This window comes from Artibeus jamaicensis, unplaced genomic scaffold, assembly GCF_021234435.1.
Source record: "Artibeus jamaicensis isolate MK-2021 breed Jamaican fruit bat unplaced genomic scaffold, CSHL_Jam_final contig_387, whole genome shotgun sequence".
In the NCBI taxonomy this organism is placed as follows: Eukaryota; Metazoa; Chordata; class Mammalia; order Chiroptera; family Phyllostomidae; genus Artibeus; species Artibeus jamaicensis.
This window is the reverse complement of record NW_026521812.1, coordinates 13561643-13582577: the sequence shown is the minus strand read 5'-3', so window position 1 is coordinate 13582577 and position 20935 is coordinate 13561643. Positions and strand designations below refer to the sequence as shown.

Below are 20935 nucleotides of genomic sequence, written 5' to 3'. Positions count from 1 at the left end.
ATATTTTAGGTTTTGCAGGTCAAAACTATTTAACTCTGCCATTGTAACACAAAAGCAATAGACAACACATAGACAATTTAGCATTGTGGTCCAACAAAATTTCCCTTACAAAAACAGGCTGTGGTTTGTCAGCCCATGTCTAAACTATCATGCGTAATAAAGGAATAGTGAGACTACATTTAGCAAGAACAAATTTGGAAACATTCAATGTCGTTTTGCTAGGGGAGCTCTCAACAGATGTTCAAGTCTTCTGCTTTCCAAACTACATAATTTAGGACATAACGACTGTCTCTCTGATGTTTTTTGTAAAGAGAGATTATACAGATTCAAACACCAAACCAATCTATCAGTATATATATATATATATATATATATATATATATACACACACACACACACACACACACACTAGGTAAGCACACATTTGTACATATGATATATTTCAAAAGGTGTAGTCTGGTTTTCAAATCCAGGTTCGATTCCCAGGCTAGGTCACGCATGCCTCTCAGATGTATGGCATAGCCCAGATGACACCCATGTGCAGTAACACAGTGACACATATGCATGAGCACACACCTCCCTGCACACAAAAGGAAAACTCTTACACATGCACATTTTAGTGACCTTTGCTGAATAGACTTAGTGCACTATTATTTCTATTAAAAAATATGTTCCTCAGTAAACAGTAGACAGAAAACATATGTGTACCAAAAACATGTTATTTCACCCTTAGTGCAACTAAGGAGCTGAGATGGAAATTTGGTCCAATGTTTCAAACTCTGTTCCTCTGTATCAATGTGATATTCAAAACAAGTTTGATATTTCATTCAGCAAACAGTATGTTATTCTGCTATGCGCCTAGCACTAGGCTAGAGTTTCTGGGAGATAGGAATTTATCAACATTGCCTCCATCCTCAAGAAGCTTCTAAACTTGGAGGGATGACGTTCCCAAGAAAAGTATTTACTAATGATACATTTGTTGAATAACAATATTGGAATTAAATAACAATGAAAATTAAAAAGCAATTCCAAATAGTAACATAAGGAATAGCATCTAAAGCTATAGACAGAGAGAGAGATAGATAGATAGATAGATAGATAGATAGATAGATAGATAGATAGATAAAGACAGATACAGGATGGTTAGGAAACATTTTATAATTTAAGAGGAGGAAGAAAATCTGTTGGAATAGAGTTATATAGTAAAGTTTTGCAAGTTATTGGTTGTAAAGTTCTTTTTTTTTAAATTTATGACACACCCTTGTGGCCAAGTTTATTTAATTCATTTTCTGCAGCAGTGAGTTCTTTTGTTTGTACCATGAATGCTTCTGAATGGTGGGAGAAACACTTGTGACTGCCTTTCCAAGTTGGTGATGGATACAGGCATCAGTCATACAGAGAGAAGGACCCATTCCCGGCCTCTCCAGGGGCATGAATAGCTACCTTCTCCTTGTCTTCACATGGTCTTCCCTCTAGGTCTGCCTGCAAAGTTCCCCTTTTTATAAGAACACCAGTCATAATGCATGAAAGCCACCCTAATGACCTCATCTTAACTTAATTACCTCTGTGAAGACCTTACTTCCAAATAAGTCCACATTCTGAGGTGCCGAGGGTCAGGACTTTGAAAGATGTGTTTGGTGAAGACCCAATCCAGTCTTCAGCACTCAGGATCGAGAATGTCTCTCAGCATGGAAAGGTCCTATAGTGCCACATCCCTGCCCCTGTTTCCCATTATCCAACTCTCTAGTCATTGCCAACCTGTTATAAGCAAAGCAGTGTCTCACTGGATTTTCACTCGCCTTTCCCTAAATTCCGAGTTCGGGCATCACCTAGTGTTTCGGCCATTTGTGGCTCATCTTCTGTCAATTGCATGTTTATAATCTTTGACCATTTTCCCATTGAGATTACTGTTATTTTTTCTTGTTAATGTACAAAACTGTTTATTTCAGATACTAGTTTCTTCTCACTTTGCAAATATGGTTGTAAAGTTCTAATACTAAACATGAAGTGGTGTAATGTTGAAGGGAAAGTGGAATAACTGAAGATGTACAACATAAAACTGAAAGCAACAGTAACATAAAGAAATACCTCTAAATAATTGAAAGACATAATATGGAGTCTAGTAAAACATACAATTAATCAAAAGTAAGGCAGAATATGCCCTGGGTGGTGTGGCTCAGTGGATTGAGCACAGGCCTGCAAACCAAAGGGTTACCAGTTCAATTCCCAGTCAGGGCACATGCGTGGATTGTGGGCTAGGTCCCTAGTAGGGGCCTGCAAGAGGCAACACACACACACTGATGTTTCTCTACCTCTCTTTCTCCTTCCCTTCCCTTCTCTCTAAAATTAAAAATAAATAAAATCTTTTTTTTAAAGTAAGACAATAAAAAAGTGAATAAAAACATTTGAAACAAACAGAAAACAAAAAATAGTTAAAATGTAAACCCAAACATATCAATAATTGAATAAAGTATAAATGGTCTAAACATCCCAATTAGAAAATAGTTTGCCAGGTTTGCAGAGGGGGAAAGCTAGACCAATTCTATGCTGCCTATAATTAAATCACTTTAAATATAAAAATACATAAGGGAGAAAGTAAACAGGTAAAATCATGCAAATTCTAAACAAAAATCCAAAAACCTGAAATGGCCATATTAATATTAAACATAGTAGGCTTCAGAAAAAAGGATATCAGTAGGAATAAACAGTAATTTCACAAGGATAAAATTATCAATTCATCAAAAGGATGTCACATTCATAAAAGTCTATTTACCTAATGTAACTGAACTTCAAAAGTCATGAAGCAAAGATTGACAAAACTGAAAGGAGAAACAAATCCACAATTAGAGTTAATTTCAACATTCATAATAATTGCTAAAACAAGTAGCTAGAAATATCAGTAAAGATATATAAGACAGACAACAATATCAAACAATTTGATCTCATTGTGATTAACAGACCACACAAACACAGTAAAATATATACTTGCTTTAAGTGTACATGGAATTTTTACAAGGTAGACAATATTCTGGGATATAAACCAAGTTTCAATAAATTAAAAGATTGAAATTATATAATGGATGTTCTGACCACAATAGATTACACTAGAAATCTATTATAGAAGTATTCCTAAATATACTCAAATATTTGGAAACTAAATTACACACTTCTAAATAACTTATGGATCAAACAAAATCCAAAGGTAAATTTCAAAGTATTTCCAATTGAATAAAAATGTATAAACAGGACATCAAAGTAATGGTAGGGAGAGGTCCCTTTGGCCTCTCCCCTTGAAATTTCCAGTTTAAAGATCTATGAATCAACAAAGGGTTCCCTGGTCAGGGCACAAACATGTCTGGTCCACACACTGAAACAGCTGAAGGGGAGCAGGTGGAGGCGAACCAGAGAGGCGGGAAGGGACAAGAGCTAAGATGTTTATGGATGGACCTTGAGAACATGATGTTAAGCAAAATAAATCAGACAGAAAATTTTAAGGACCATATGATTTCACTCATATGTGGCACAAAAAACTGAAAGCAAGAAATGAACAATTAAGAAAAACAAAAAACAGACACAGACAACAAGATGGTGGCTTTCAGATGGAAGATGGGTCAGGGGGGTCAGTAAAAGGGATCAAATATATGGTGGCTTTGACTTTGGGTGGTGAGCACACAAAGCAATAGGCAGATCATGTATCGCAGAAATGTATACTTGAAAACTATATAATCTTTTTTAAAAAGATTTTATTTGTTTATTTTTAGAGGGGAAGGGAAGGAGAAAGGGAGAGAGTGTTTGGTTGCCTCTTGTGTGTTCCCTGCTGGGAACTGGCCTGCAACCCAGGCATGTGCCCTGACTGGTAATCCAACAGAGATCCTTTGGTTCACAGGTTGGTACTCAATCCACTGAGCTACGCCAGCCAGGGCTGAAACCTATATAATCTTATTAACCTATATTATCTTATGTCGCCCCAGTAAGTATAATTTTTTAAATAAAATAAAACCATCATGGAGGCATCTGTGAAACACTAGAAAAAGCAATGATAATGAGGTCAGAAGACCTGGTTTTGAATCAGCCTGGTCACATAGTCAGCTGTGAAAACTCTTTAAATCTCATTTTACTCATTTAATTAATTGGAAATAACATCCACTTAATAAATTTTTCTGAGGATTAAATGAGATGGCAAATATAAAATCCTTGGGTATTGTACAACGATATAAAGTACCACATGAAGTAAAACCCAGCCAGCCTTCATTACACAGTCAACCCCTGAACAACATGGGCTTGAACTGTGCAAGTTAACTTACAGTGAATTTTTTCAATAAATACTGTAAGTATATTTTCTCTTCCTTATGATTTTCTTAATAACATTTTGTTTTCTCTAGCTTACTTTATTGTAAGACTACAGTATACAATACATATAACATAAAATATATAAACATCAAAATTTGTGGATGCAGGTAAGGTAGAATTTATAGGGAATTTTATAGCACCAAACACCTCTACTAGAAAAGAAGAAAGATCTCAAATAAATGACTTTAAGATACTACAAAAACAAGACCAAATGAAACTGAAAGTAAATAGAAGTAAATAAAGTTTCAGGTGGAGATCAAAGGGACCAAAACCAGAAAAAGAGAAAAGTGATGAAATTAAAAGCTAAATCTTAGAGAACATCAATAAAATTTATAAACCCATCCAGGCTGATCAGGAAAGAAAAGATACAAATCAACATTATAAAAAATAAGAGTGATGATATCACTACACATTTATACATATTTAAAAGGTTTACAGGGCACTATTATGATTAATTTGATGCCAGTAAATTTGACTTGGTGATGGAAACAAACTATCAAATCTCACTTAAGAATAAATAGATGATTTTATGAAGAGCTGTATAGTAGAGAAATTGAATGTTTTTATTACAAATCTTGCCACACACACAAAGAAAAAATATTCCGGACTTCACTGGAAAATGCTACCAAACATTTAAGGGGGAAATAATACCATTTATACAAAAGCCTTTTTGGAAAACAGAAGATGAAAATCGATCAACTAATTTTATGAAGCCAGCATTACTCTGGTATCAAAACCAGGAAAAGAAAACCACAAGCTGATATTCCTTGTGAACATAGATATAAAAATTCAATAAAATTTTAACAATAAAATCTGGTGACATAAAAATGAAAAAATATCACAACCAAGTAGAGTTAACCTCAGGAACTCAGCTACATGATGTGCTCTGGGCCTCCATGCAGAAAATCCGTTCTTCGTACCCATCCCCCACGCCAGTCCGTGGAAACCACTAATATTCTGTCCCTATAGATTTGCCCTGTCTGGAATTTTGTATAAATAGTACCCTACAGCATTAATTCTTTTGTAGCTGTCTCATTTCAGTTAGTACAACGCTTTTCAGCTTCATGAATTTGTGTTCATCAGTAGATGGCTACTTTTTAATGATGAATTGCTTCATTTTATGAGTAAGCCACATTTGTTTACCCATTCATCTGTTGAGGTTGGGTCGTTTGCATTATAAGGCTATTAAAAATAAATCTGTAATTATTATTCATGTATAAGTCTTCATAAGGTCATATATTTTATTTCCTTTGGGGAAATATCTAGAAAGGGTATTGCTGAGTCACACAGTTAAGTGTGTGTTTGAAAAGAAAAAGAAAAAGCTCAACTTCCAAGACAGCTGTTGTACTTCTCATTCTTTAAGAAAGAATGTATGAGAGTCCCAGCTGCTCTACTTCCTTGCCAACCCTTGTAACCAGGTATTTCCCTTTTATTTTGTGTATGTTCTTCAATTTTAGTCATTTAGTATCTCCCATGGTTTTAATTTGCATTTCCTTAATAACTAATGATGATGAGCATTGTTTGTGCAAAGTTGTCATCCGTACATCTTCTTTGGTGAAGCTTTTGTTCACATGTTTAGCTTGTTTTATTATCACATTATTTGTCCTCTTATTATTGAGTGGTTAAAATATTTTTATAATATGAATACAAGATGTTTTACTAGATGTATGTTTTAAAATCTATTAATTTGTGGCTTATCTTTTTCATTTATTTTAGAGTGTCTTCTAAAGAGTTTTTTTTTAATTTGAGTAAGTCTATAAAATTACCATTTTTTTGTATGGTTTGTGTTTTATGTTTGGTAAGAAATGCTTGTCCAATTCACTACCTAGTCCTTCCTGTGAAATGGAGTTGGAGAAAAATATACAACTTGGCTAACTCATCTCATACTATTAGGTCACAGTTATATTTTCCTATTCCATCCACTCGCCCAGTATCCTTGACAACTATTCCACTTAGTCTCATCTCCTAAAATCTACCAGTTTTGCCATTCTAACTGTTAGCTGATGACCTTCTTATTTCACTGGGAAAACAGTAACTTCCAGAAGTGCCCACCCTGTACCTTTGCCCATTTATACCAACTCCTCTTCTGCTACTAGAAGTGTCTATGCTCCAGGCAAAGGCTAATTCCAAAATTTAGGCACTAGATCCATTTCCCAACCACCTGTAATTCATGACATTCACTCCACATATCTCTCTTCAGAATCCTCATTTCTCCTTCTTTACTGCATCATTTCCATCCACATATACACACACTTCCAATTCCCATCTTAGTTAAGTCTTTTGATCCCAGGCCTCCTCTAGCCACCGCCCACCCTATTCTCTTCCCCAGTGCAGCAATACTCATTGAGAGGGCAGTCACCAGATCTTTCCTCTCAGCATCATTTAAACCTGCTCCAACCAAACTTTTGCCCTCACTAACCCATCAAAATTGCTCATCAAAATCACCAAATCTGTAAGTCAATTCTCACTTGTCATCCTTCTCATTAACTGTATTTTCATAGTTTTAAAATTCTTATCACATGAAGACTGTGGACTCTTGAGTGGAGATGTTGTATCTCAATTTTCCTATCCTGAATATTAAAAACATTTAATTATATGTGTAACCCTCAGAACATGCCTGTTTAATAAAATGACCAAGGAAATTTCTTTAGTATCTTTGAAATGAAAGATCAAATTAGAGCACATCATAGTTTAATAATCATAAGTTTAGATAGAATCCTGTTGGAAAGTTGACATGAATTTCTGACTTATTTACCTTCAAGATTCTTTAGATGCCTATACAGCATAAGAAGACATAAGCACAAAGATCACACTTTGAAGACAGATATTCAAATATTTACATATGTGTACCTAAGTTATTCACAAATTTGTTTACATTATATCATGATGTGGTTTATTACAATAAATCCTGTAAAATGTATGAAGTCCCTTCACATAATTAGAAATAAATTTATCCTATGAATTTATACTTTAAATAATTGAAAACAAAACTGAGAGGCAAGACAAGGCTGTATTTATTTCTATTCTACAGAATATCCTTAAAATAAAAATAGGTGCAAAAGTAATTCACAGTGTTATCTATACAATAGCTAATGTATAAATAGCTAAAATGTAAAATGCAAGTATTTTAGATTTTATTTCACCAAATTGCTCTTTTTTTTGTCACTTTTCAGAATACATTTGTCAATTGAAAACCAAAGCCTTCAGCTCCAGATGAAGTTAATTTTCCGAAATGTGATCGTTATCATCTAGAACTTGCCTCAGTTTCCAATCAAAATCACCAATGAATATTGTAAAATTAATTTAATAATATTCATCTAAACTAAAAAATTAGTTTCTTAATTTTAGTTAAGAAACTAAACTTAACTATAATTAAGTTATAGTTTCTTTTTCACTTGTATATCTAATTACCATGTAAGAGATTTAAAAAAATAAAGCTGTAGGTTTCTTAGGACTAATAATAGTAACTCAGAGTTACTATTATGGAACAAAATGGATGCATAAACACGTATAACTGCTTCTGTGAAAGAGCTTTTCAAAATCAAGTTTGAAAGTACACTAAGCTTGGTGTTTTGGGTCACCTAGGACTCTCTTACTTAACTCATATCAGTGAGAGGTCAAGTGAGCCGTATGTCAAATTAACTTGCTCAAGTTTCTTTACTCAACTCTTTTAATGCCCTTTAGGATCACCGCTACTGAAAAGCTATTGTTGCCACCTATAGGATAAAACCTGGTGCTGAAAGGTTGGTATTGCAAGGGCCCAGACACCACAGAATTGGAAACTGGACGGCACCAGGTGCTTTATCGCACTACAGGGAAAAATGAGTCTGTGGCTCAGCTGGTGTGTGTTGACAAGGAAAAAAGCTTCAGAATGGCTTTAATGGTTGACTTAAAAACTTGTTGAGATTGCTGACTGAAAAATTAACAACTTCATATTTTTACATATTATCTTTCATATATGAAATGTGACAGTTATAAGAAAACAGACCCTATAATACTGTATTAATCTAATGGAAGCAGAGATTCTAGTTAAATAAAACATAGTGTTGGTAATTTAAAATAATTTAGAAATCTATTCTCTTTAATGTTTTCAGTTCAGTACAAATCAAATCTATCACCAAGGAAAACGCATAACTAATAAGAGTCAAATTCTTATCAGTATGAAATAACTAATCTATCTTTTAAATGAACCATGTAGAGATTATATTTCATATGAAAAATTACAAATTGATATAGGTATCAAAAGCAATTCCTAGAAGTACAATTATGCCTGAGGACATTTATCCTACAACTTGCCATGATAAATATGATTTCTTAATTTTTCTCCACATGACAATAAGCAGTTGTAGTTTTGTCTATTTTCCTTTTATGTGCAGACAAAAAATAAAAAATAAGTAAAAACAACTATCTTCTCCTTGTCTCTAAGGACTTTTTATGGTGAGTCAAAAAATTCTTTAATATACTGCTGCTACCTTCTAAACTCACTGGAAAAAATATCCCAATCATCTGGTGAAAGTGGAGATCTAGATTGGAAATATCTCTTAAATATGAAGAACCATAAGTAAGCTCAATTTTTCTAAAACAACCACACAAAACGACAATTGTAAATGAATTCATTTCATGTCAAAAACTGAGCTAACGACTACTTGAATATATCATGATATTACTTCATTTACAGTATTGATTTACAAAGTGTGTATTCACAAAGTGTATGTTGTCATGGACACAGATAGGAAACAATCAAGTCCCTTTGTGTTATGATCTACGTGCTCTGGGCTCTAATGTTCCGCATGTCTCTCAGCAACACTGGTCGGTAGTTTTGTTCCAAAATTTCCATATAGTCAAAGTAATCACTCACTCGAAACCCATGCAGTGCTTCTTCCTGTCAAAAAACATAAAGAGAACAGTTCATTTGCTTGGGTAAAGACACACAATTCTAAGTTAATAAATTTTAAATAGTTGGTGTCTTTTTTTTCAGTTATAGGCAAGGAATTTCATGTTGCTAGTAAATGTATAATTGTTTTCTATTTGATAGGCTGTGTGTGTATATGATGGCAGGAAACCATGTCCCTATGAAACAAGGTTGTGTGTTTTCAAAACCAAAAATGCTTTACAGCTAATAAAAAATAAAATGAACTCAGATATTTTAGAGACCTAAACAGGTCTCAATTACAGAATGACTGTTTACATTTGTAATTTGTAAAGATCCTAGAGCTTTTCCAGTAAAGAATACTATAATACCACAAGACATACCTGTTTTCAGCAATTGTTCACAAAACCTTCAACATTGCAACTCATACTGTTGGTACTATGTATGTCTATACTAATTTGGAATTTAATGGTTAGTGTTCCAGGAGAGGCACTCAAAAGTAAAAACAGTAGGGACATCCGTTTAGAATCTTAGCAGCTGTTAGGGAATTTTATGACTATTTCTTTTAGAATAATGGCTATGCAGGATCCATCAAAGTTAACAACAGCAGCAGCATCAAAAATCTGCAGAAGGAGGATTATGCTTGACTCTGTAATAAGTATTATGTTAGTTTTGGAGGTTATAAATATTTGGGATAATTCATGCCTTTCTGGAGATTATAGTTTAAAGGTAAAATTACTAGAAGAAGAGGGGAGGGAGAAGGGCACAGAGAGTCTGTTCAAACAAATAATTGATGAGAACTTCCCCAAACTATGGAAAGAGCTGGATCCTCAAATCTGAGGAGCAAACAGAACTCCTAATTACCTCAATCCAAAAAGGCCTTCTCCATGCACATTGTATTAAAACTGTCAAAAACTATTGACAAATAAAGAATTTTCAAGGCAGCCAGGGAAGAGAAGAAAGCAGCCCGTAAAAGAATGCCCACTAGGTTATCATCAAACTTCTCACGAGAAACTCTACAAGCCAGAAGAGATTGGAACGGACCAAATGGGATATAATATTAAATTGCTAACAGCAACTCTGACAAGAGGTTAATATCCAAATACTCATATATGAAGAACTCATACATCTCAACACCAAACTATCCAATTAAAAAATGGGCAGAGGCCCAACAGATATACGAAGAGATGTCCAACTTCACTAGCTATCAGTAAAATGCAAATTAAAACTACAATGAGACACCACCTCACACCTATTAGAATGGCTTTTATCAACAAGGCAAGTAATAACAAGTGTTGGGGAGGATGTGGAGAAAAAGAAACCCTCATTCACTGCTGGTGGGAATGTGAACTGGTATAGCCACTATGGAAATCAGCATAGCAGTCCTCAAAAAATTAAGGAGAGGTACCACGGCAGCCAGGAATCCCACTTTTGGGTATTTACTCAAAAAACATGAAGATGTTTATTTGCAAATATATGTACACCCTGATATTCACTGTAGCACTTGAATTTACGTGGCCATGGCATGGGAACGATCGAAGTGTCCTTTGACAGAGGACTGGATAAAGAAGATGTGGTGCATACATATAATGGAGTCCTCCTCAGCCATAAAGAAAGATGAAATACTGCCATTGGTGACTACATGGGTGGACATTGTAAATATTATACTAAGGGAAGCAAGTCCATCAGAAAAAGCTAAGAACCACAAGATTTCATATGTAGGAGAGAAAAGTGAAACTCACAGACACAGAAGACAGTATGGTGGTTACCAGATGGAAGGGGGGTTTGAAGGACAGTGAAGGGTTAGGGTTAGTAAAGGGTAAAGGGGACCAAATACATGATGTTGCAAGACAATATGAATTTGAGTGGTGGGCACGCAATGTAATATACACATCAAGTATCATAGAAATGTATACTTGAAACCTATATAGTCTTATTAACTAATGTCCCAAGGAAAAAAGTAGGGTAAGTCCCTTTGAGGGGGTTATATTGGAATAAAGAGTTGACTCTCATTAATAATCTTCAGGAAGTAATACAAAATAAATGCTTATCTCAAAAGGTATAGAATGTACTGTATACTGAGGGCATTTAACAAAGAATTCCTGTTAATGTCAAATTTCAAATAAGAAGCAACAAATCATATAATAGCCACATGAGAGAGGAGTTTTGTGAACACAACTCTGGCTCTTCACCCTTCCTAGACATGAACTTTTCCATGTTGTATCTGACCTAGAATATGAAAAAGAACCTTATCAGAAACATAACATGCAAGTACAATTGCTTCTAGGAGATCCATCCAAGGGTGCTTGGCAAAATCAGAAATTCTTAGAAGTCATATCTCCAAAATCTTTTGAATCCTGATTTTGGCATTCTGGATTCAAGCTCCAAAGTTAACAATTTTACGAATTCTAAAAGTTTTGAGCTCCTTGAGAATTTGTACTGAAATCTGACAACTCAGCACTCTGTCATGAAAATTTTATCTTAAATGGTCTGGGAAGGAATCTAGATAAATCAATTTTAGTAAGTCCCCTTATTATTCTTAGGATTAAAAAAGTTTAAATAGATGTGTGGTTCTGGATAAAATATGAAGTTCTTAAATATTTAGGATAGATTAAGTGGTTCTTACAATTTTTTAACTCAGCTGAAGGGTTCATGGGCATATGTGATGACTAGGGAAATGATTTAATCTTGGCTGGGTACATAAAGAAACAGACCTTGATCAGATACAACGTAAATGAATGTTCCTGACATAGAATTGGACATAATACCTGTTCCTGACATAATACCTGGTGTTATGTCAACGCCAGGTATTACTATGATATCAAATACTAAGACATCTTGGGGCAGGAAGAAAAAAAATGGGAGCAACAGTTCATAGTCTAGCTATGGACTTGGTAGAAAACTGTTTCCCTTGCTGTATTCTCTGTATGTCTTTTTCTTAAGAACAAGGAGATGGGAGAGGCATGGAACAGGCATGTAGAAATGCAAAAAAAAATTTAAGTGCCGCGTGCCATAAGATGATGTTTTAGAAGTACTTTATAGATACCATCTCATTTTATTCTTCAACACCCTTATGTAACAGGCATTATTTCATGCCCACTCGTACAAATGAAAAAACTGAGGCACAGAGAGGCTGAGCAACATTCCCCAGTTTGCAGTCAGTGAAAGACAGAGCCAGGCTTCGGGTGACCTCAAGTTACATTAAGGACAATGCAGAAAGTAACTGTAAGCAACAGTTGACAAAGTACTGAACATGTTTCATCCATCCCCTCAGATAGTGAATTATTTTTATTACTGTGTTCACTTTTGTCTTTCAAAGCTTAGCATTCAGTTGATTTGCTCTCCATCTAATCACCATTTCTTAGCCTGTCAACATGTTCTGGAGCAACAGCTGCAATAGCAACACACACGAAAAATTCCTCTTGACAATTAACTGGTTGGGTTGAAATTAATCTGTTTTTTTCATAATTATAAATTGATTTTGCCATAATATGCAAGAAAATGCAAGATTTAGTTGAAGCATTTTAATTAAGTATTTTGAGCCTTCGCTGCCTTTCACTGGAAGGCAATTCTTTTCCTAGCCTGGCATTTCAGTGACATTTGTCCTCAGGTTGAATTCACAAACAAAAAATCAAGATCACTGCCAGCCTATTAGCATGCTAGAGAGGGATGAATACAGCCAGCCAGCTAAAACAGAGGGTCTTCTGAAATTACTATTGAACCAACACTCACCAAACATGTGTCTGTATCTGTGTCTTCTGCGTGTCTGTGTGTGTGTGTGTGTGTGTGTGTGTGTGTGTGAGAGAGAGAGAGAGAGAGAGAGAGGAGGGGAGAGGATGACTGCGTACCAAAAAAACAACTTTAGACCTTCAAGCTTGCTGAGATATTTGAGAATATTTATTTTGCTGGATGTTTTTCTCTCTGGAAGTTTGATAGCTCCAGATTGGCTGAGCCATCATCTGTCACAGATAAAAATGTTCAGAATCCCAAGAACAAGGACTAAGCTTGTCAGCATGCCTTCAGAAGCTGCCATCCAGCTCAGTACTAACCTATTAATCACCATAGTGTGGGAATAATGCACCTAGCTGCTCAGTTATCCAACCCACATTTTAATTTTGTCTGCAAAGATATGGTGAAAAACTCAGACTATACCTTGTTTATATCAACTTATGATATTCATCTAATCTAGCAGTTAGTGGCTTAATCAACAGAGAAAAAAAATTTTTTGTTTGTTGCTTTGTTTTTTAGTAAACCTGCGGTGCCCACTAGTGTTTACCACCTTCTGGTCTAAAAAATTCCAAGTAGTCTTTGAAATATATTGATTGATCATAAAGAATTATTCAGTGGGCTGTTACAAATGTATACAATGAGTCTAGTCTCTCAATTAACTGATTTACAATATTGAGCTGAAACCCAAATGAAGACATGTGGGTTGGTATTTTCTTTATGCTTCTATCATGCCACTTTCTGTCAATACATAAAACTTAAACCAGGAAGAGAACTGCATGTTTTCAATCTGGAACCACCTCATCTGAAGTTTCTCAGGATCACTGATAATAGTGGGACACTTATGTTAATGGTTTTTCAACATTTTGGAAACTAGTTTCCAAATTGTTTGGAATTATTATTTGGACTTACTTACAAGTCAGATGTTTGCTTTATCTACTTAAAAAAATTTTTTTTAATTTATTTGTCTTTTAGAGGGGAAGGGAAAGAGAGAGGGGGAGAAATATCAATGTATGGCTGCCTCTCGTGCGTCCCTTGCTGGGAACTGGCCTGCAACCCAGGCATGTGCCCTGACTGGGAATCGAACCATGATACTCTGGTTTGCAGGTTTGCACTCAATCCACTGAGCTACACCAGCCAGGGCTTGCTTTATCTACTTTTATATAATGATTCAATTTCCTTTTAAAAAGTAGTTTTACTATCAAAGAAGTATGAGCCCATTGTTCAAAAATAAAAGTCCACATAAATACATGCAAATATATAAAACAAGTAAAAGTTTCATTTTCTACTCCATCTCCTTTCTTCTTGGAAGCAATCGTTATTAAATATGTTGAGTCAGGGAATAAAACATAATTTAAAAGAATATTATTATGGATGTGACAGGTACTAACACGGAGAATTGTTTATAAGTTTTGTTCTTCTCTCGGTACAATGCTGAGATTCTGGGTCAGAAAGTATAAAACATAATTTCAAAGGTTTAATCCCTATAACTAACTATAGTTAAATAAGTAATTTGTAAATTATATAGCTCTTCCTGGATTCAGGGATCTTCTGAGGGCTATATAAAAATTACTTTATTAATCAGAATCCTATCACTGGCTAATGTCAATAAATGGAACACGGTATACATAAATTTGCGAACTTTGCAAATGAAACAAGACTTAATAGAGTAGGTAAAGGGTTATGTACATGCATATTTAAACAAACTACACTAGAATTTATCTCACAAGAAGAAACTGCCCACCAAAAAAGGTCAGTGAGGTTGAGACTACCTGCTGAGAAGCAAACAAAAAGTGAAGTGAAGTCAGTATTCCAGGGCATTTTTTCTGATCCCTCAGATGACTGCAAACAGCGGGAGCAAAAAGTAAGGTTGGTTCCAGGACAAGTACTAACAATTAATTCTTTGCCAGCAAGTCCTTAATTTGGATTTAAACCAATTTAATTAAAATTTTGGTGATTTAAACAAGACTTAGTTGGTAAAGATAATGTTTTTCCTCTCATTTAAAAACTGTTTAATTTTAAATTGATAGCATGATGCCTAGAGCACAATCGAGTTTGGGACACATTTAAAGAGGTCACCATTTGCAAACTCCGTCACAATGTTCCTGGCAGTAGTGAAGAAGGAGATGAGACTGCAATAATCACCAGTGTTGATCAGATTTAAAGATGATGAACATAAAGACACCCTTCTGGCAGGAAGGAAGGTACGTGACAGTCATCTGAAGTTTTTAGTAATGTTTGTTATTCAATGTGAATAAAACTAAATTCATTCATCTTTCCCTTTATATTTGTTTACAGTCTTTGTTTATTCTAGCAACAAGTATTTATTGAGCACCTACTATGCACTAAGTACTGTTCCAGGCATTGAAAATACATTAGTTAACAATATAGACAAAATCACATTCTTGTGGAGCTTACCCATTATACTGGGGAAGAGTGATAAAAATACATATAAAATAATTTCAGCTAGTGACAAACACTATAAGAAAAACTAAAGTAGGATAAGAGGTTAGACAATTATGGGTTAGGGATACACAAATATAAAAGTTTGGGAAAATTTCAGACTTTGAAACCTCCATAAATAACCATGTAGCTGATGAAAATATCCCTTACTGAAAAATAATTCATATTTTGTCTTCAACATAATTCCCATTTACTTAACCATCCCTGTAGTCCAAATGCCCTTTTGCAGGTCAATTTTTTTTTCCATTTAAGTTTTCCTCCTACATGTGTAAACATTGTTTTCATATACTTTTTCATCACAAATTTTTCTAAAATCATAATTCCGATAACATATGTAGGAAATTTGAGACCTTTTGTTTTTAAGTACCAAACCTCTGTATTAACACAGTAACCTGAACTTGGACTAAATATGATACAGAAACATAAAAACAATAAGCCTTTTTTGGCACAGCACACTAATTAAAAGCAAAGTTCTAGATCCAGACAGCTTAACTTCACATTCCAGCTCTATCACTCTCTAATTGTATAATTTTGGGCAATTTCCTTAATTTGGTGGTCCAGGTTCCTCATCTCTAAAATGAGGATGATAATAGTACCTTCCTCTAAAGGTAGTTTTTAGGGTTAGATGACAATCTGGAAAAATATCAGTCATTAAGCACCCCATCAAAGTTACCTATTAAATATTAACCATTTTCCCTTTAGATATAAAGACACTTACTTTTAGAAAAACCTGCAGATCTTGAGTCTGAGTGTGCTGTAGAATGTCTTGTTGTAGATGTTTGAATATAGCTATACAGATATACACTTGATAATCAGGACCAAGGAAAACACAAGTGGCAATATAATGGCAGATTTCTATCCAATCTAAATAATTCCAAAAACACTGAGTTATCCATTGCAGACAAATCTAGAAGAAAAAAAAAGTCAATTCATTAGAAAGTTTGTAACACTGTTATTTGACTTCCAAAAAGCAATAACCAATAATACACATAAAACCATTGGAGAGCTTAGCATTCAATGAGAACGGAAAAACATCCCACATCTAAGCCAGACCAGGATGCTTCAACTATTTACTCAGTGCAAGAGAACACGGTCATGTCCTTGGGACTCAGGATGTGGGGTCAACGGATGATGCTCACACTGCTCCAATACCTATTGCTCAACACCTTCTCTACTCTTCTTCTCTTACTGATAACACCAGTCTGCTCTCTACAGATACTATTTTAATTCAGAAATGGAAGATTTTTTTCTGTCCTACCTATAATCACAGATGTGTAATTATGCAGATGACAGATTGCTAAATGTTACATTAATGCAAATGGACTCTTGCTGAATCACAAAACAATTTAATCCAAACAGAATTATATAACATAAAAACTGAGAGCTAATGTACAGAATATTTAAAGATGAGACTTTAAAAAGCATCATATGCGTTACTTTTTGAATCACATTTGTACAGATTATAAAAGAGATAGATGTGCATTGTGGAAAAAATGGTGAAGTTTAAGAAAAAAAATCAGTCACACAGAGATTAACATTGTTAACATTTTGGTACATTAATGTTATGAATGGAATTGTGTATTCCTGCGAAAAGTATGTCAAAGTCCTAACCTCAGTACTTGTGAATGTGACATTATTTGGAAATAGGGTCCCTACAGAAATAATCAAGTTAAAATGAGGTAATTAGTGTGAACCCTATTGTAATATGACTGGCATCCATATAAAAAAAAGAAAATTTGAACAAAGAGACAGACCTACACAGAGGAAAGATGTAGGAAAGTCACACACGGAAAATGTCACACATGAAGAAAGATGATTGGTGCATCTATACAAGCCAAGAGAAATCTAAGACCACTAGAAACTAGGAAAGAAACATCAAACTATAGCCCTCATATGTTCAGAGGGGACATGGCCTTGCCAAAACTTTGATTTTGATTTCTAGCTTCCAAAATTGTGAGACAATACATTTCTGTCATTTTAAGCAGCCTAGTTTATAACACTGCAGTCTTGGGAAATCAAGCCAATTCCAGCATTTCAGTTTTCATTAATGAGCAACACATTACCACTGAAGAAAGACTTCTTTTATTGAACCTATCTTTTCCTATGGTTTTATGACTTGGGGGTGGTGGGAACAGATGTGGTAGTGTATATCAATTTATCATAGATATAAAAGATACAGACATACAATTTTTCTCTTGTTCTATCATTTTATTCTTTTAAAAATATATTCTTGAATAGTTTCAAAAATTTGTTTTTCTATCCCAGATTCAATTTTGGGGGATGCTGATTCTGATTTTAAGTGCCTTTAATGTGGCATATTTGTTTACTAGGGCTGCCACGACAGAATACTGGAGACCGGGCAACTTAAACAGCAGGAATCCATCTTCCCACGATTCTGGAGAAGTCCAAAAAATCAGTGTCGGCTGGGTTGATTTCTTCTGAGGCCTCTTTGGCTTGTAGATGGCAGCCTTCTTTCATATTTTCACATGGTCTTTCCTCTACATGTCTGCGTACAAATTCGCTATTCTTATAAGGACACCACTCTTACTGGGTTAGGGCACACTCTAATGACTTCATTTTTACACAGTCACCACCTTTAATAAAGACCTTATCTCTAAGCAGTCATGTGCTAAGGGTTAAAGCTTCAGCAGGTGAATTTGGAGGAACACAAGTCAGCCCATACTAGATGGTATCACTGCATTTTTCCCCATATATACTAATGCCAATCAACCTACGAGTGGGTTGTGTTAATTAAAATGAGAATATCTGGACGCATGAAGGAGAGACACCTGAAGAGTGGAAAGCAGTACAAACAATCTCTGCAGCCAGAGAGAGCAGTTCCCAGGTGTGAGTTTAAGGGACTAGCAAGGAGGCAAGATAAAAGGGGCCACAGGTTCTGTCCATCCTTTTCTGGCTGGCCTTACTTTTCTACAGGTTGAACGGTGTGAAACTGCTGCTCACTGACTCATTTTAACCTTTAAACCCACCAACTTTATATGTTCCAACAAATATATCTGAAGTTACAATGTATGTAGAAAGACAGTTATCCACCTGCCTTTATCCAGATTGGTTAAAAGAAAAATCACCCCAGAATCTAACTAATAACCTCAGAAATAACTAATTCCAGAATCTGCAATTACTTGTTTATTATATAGTTTCTAATACTGTTGCACTTTTCTGGCATTTACATAAATTCAAGCATTGCTTTCTTCCATTTAATGGAGATATATAGCTGTATTTTCTATGTATGGGGGATCTAGGAGAGGAAAATGAGAAAAAACTGAAAGCACTTTGAAAATAATAGGCTATGTATATGTTATTCTATAACAAAAATACAGATGTCTAGTATTCAATTAAAATATTTATTGAGTATCTAATATACGAGGTTATAATTTTTAAGTGAACAAAAGGTCCCTGTTCTCAGGGACCTCACACTTAAAGGGGAGACGGGCATTTAAAAAAATTTTTTGACCCTCCTGACTTGGCAGAAATTATATCTCCTATTGTTACTGTATGTATGAGATACTTCAGAATTATTAAATTATAATAGAATTCTAAAAGAATTCTTAAACACTATTCCCCTGGTAGAGTGCTGAACTATGAGTCACAATTTTTAATCCCTGAGCAAGTCACTTCTCCATCTTTATAAAAGGGGAGGGTTTGCAAACCAGCTGATAGTCCGGCATTCTCACAGGACAAAGGGAGTACTGAGTGCCCAACTAAGCAGGATAAACATTTTCCTTAACATTTTTTATTATGTAATTAAAAAAATATATATATATATATAAATTGTATAGGAACCAGATCTAACGCAGATGGGAAAAATAGACAAAAAACTGTACTTGAAAAAAGGTGAAGTTTTGATGATGAATGATGTTTTGTCATAAAAAAAAATTCTGATTTGTTGATATGTTCCAAGTCCATTTTCCTCTATAGGTTCCCTCTCTTTAAGTGGCTATAAGTTTTGTCTGTGATTATTTTAAAACACATTGAAAAATCTCAGCTATCAATGGTATCAGTATAACTTTCATTTTGTTTGTCATGCAAGAAAAATAATACCGATCCTACCACGAGTAATGTGATTACTTAAAACACAGCATTTTCCTGTTCTTTTGCCATCAGACGGCATGTCCCTAGGCACCTGCAGTCAAGTGACAGCACTTTGAAGTGCTTCCCATGGGCTTAGACCATCCAGTGGGTGCTGTTAGGTTCATCTGACTCAGCGGGACTGTCTGTTCCTAATTTAGTCAATTATTATTTATATGGACTTATTATATAAAATACTAAAATGATTTGAAAGTAAAAATATGAGGCAAGGAATATTCCCTGGTTTTTCAGCTCATTCCTTCTCTATCATAAAAGCCTACATTTTAAAAATATGGTACACTCATTCATGTTTTTAATATAAGCACATTTGAACCACCTTTTCTTATATAAATGGTAACATTACACAAATTCTTTTCCTTCACCTTCTTCTCACTTAATAAAAAGATCCCATATATATGACAATATACAAAAGATCCATGACAATATGCAAAGATAGTTTTCACTCATTTTTACAACTGCATAGTATTCCACTGTGGATAAAACATTATTTATTCAACCAAATCCCTATGCATAGACATCTTCATTGTTTCTAGTCACTTGCTACTATAAATAGTGCTATGAAAACATATTTGTGTGCATTTATTTTCAAAATTTTCTCAAAGTATCTCTGGGATAGACTTTTATAAATGGCATTGCTGGGTTAATGGGTAAATGCACATGTAATTTTGTTAGAAATTGCCAAATTCCTTCTAATATATCTCAAAAATATGCAATACTATATTTTTTAAAAAGCAGTTGAGTCCTCATATTTGTGGGAAAAATAGTCATTTATAAAATAGTTTAAAAAGAAAGTGAAACAAACTTTTGTTTTTATAGTAAACCAATGTTCTTTAGACCTAATTATACTTTAAGACACTTAAATGGCTTTTTTAGGTTTATAAGGAAAAAAATCACATGTACAATATATATCAAAATGTACTATAGCCTTCCTAGGAAATTTTTCTCTTTGATCATACTTAAGCTTATGCCAAAGACCATTAAGATGCAACATTGAGATAAACATAATTATTTTATCTGAGGTAAATTATTCTCATGGGTATGGAGACTTAACAATCTTCAAAGCATTCCATAACGATTAAGGAAAAAAAGTGAAGAACAATTCCTTACGGATACCTGAATATTGCTCTTCAATTCCCTGACTGGGAATTGAAGAGCAATCCTTTAGTTTGCAGGCCCATGCTCAATCCACCAAGCTACAACAGCCAGGGCATCACTGTGGTTCTAATTTGCATCTCTCTGATGGCTAGCGATGCAGAGCATCCTTTCAGATGTCCCTTACGGATACCTGAATAAGCCAAAGTATGTATGATTTAAATGATTGAGTTTTATGATCCAAAGACACTATCTATTTTTAACAACTATTCTAGTCTTATTGTATTTGCTCTGACCATAGAAATAATTACTAAGGTAAGAAGTAAA

At 34.6% G+C, this 20935-nt stretch overlaps 1 protein-coding gene across 1 annotated transcript in view; it reads right to left on the bottom strand.

Annotated features, from left to right (window-relative positions):
• Window positions 1–4841: 4841 nt before the first annotated feature.
• The window catches only part of TBC1D32 (TBC1 domain family member 32), a 181602-nt gene continuing 165508 nt past the window's right edge, over window positions 4842–20935 (bottom strand). The window contains exons 33-34 of the mRNA XM_037139635.2: window positions 16128–16316; window positions 4842–9232 (exon numbers count right to left, since the gene is read on the bottom strand). Coding sequence (XP_036995530.2) covers window positions 9113–9232; window positions 16128–16316 — 309 coding nt within the window. The 3' untranslated portion in view covers window positions 4842–9112. The remainder of the gene's footprint in view (window positions 9233–16127; window positions 16317–20935) is intronic.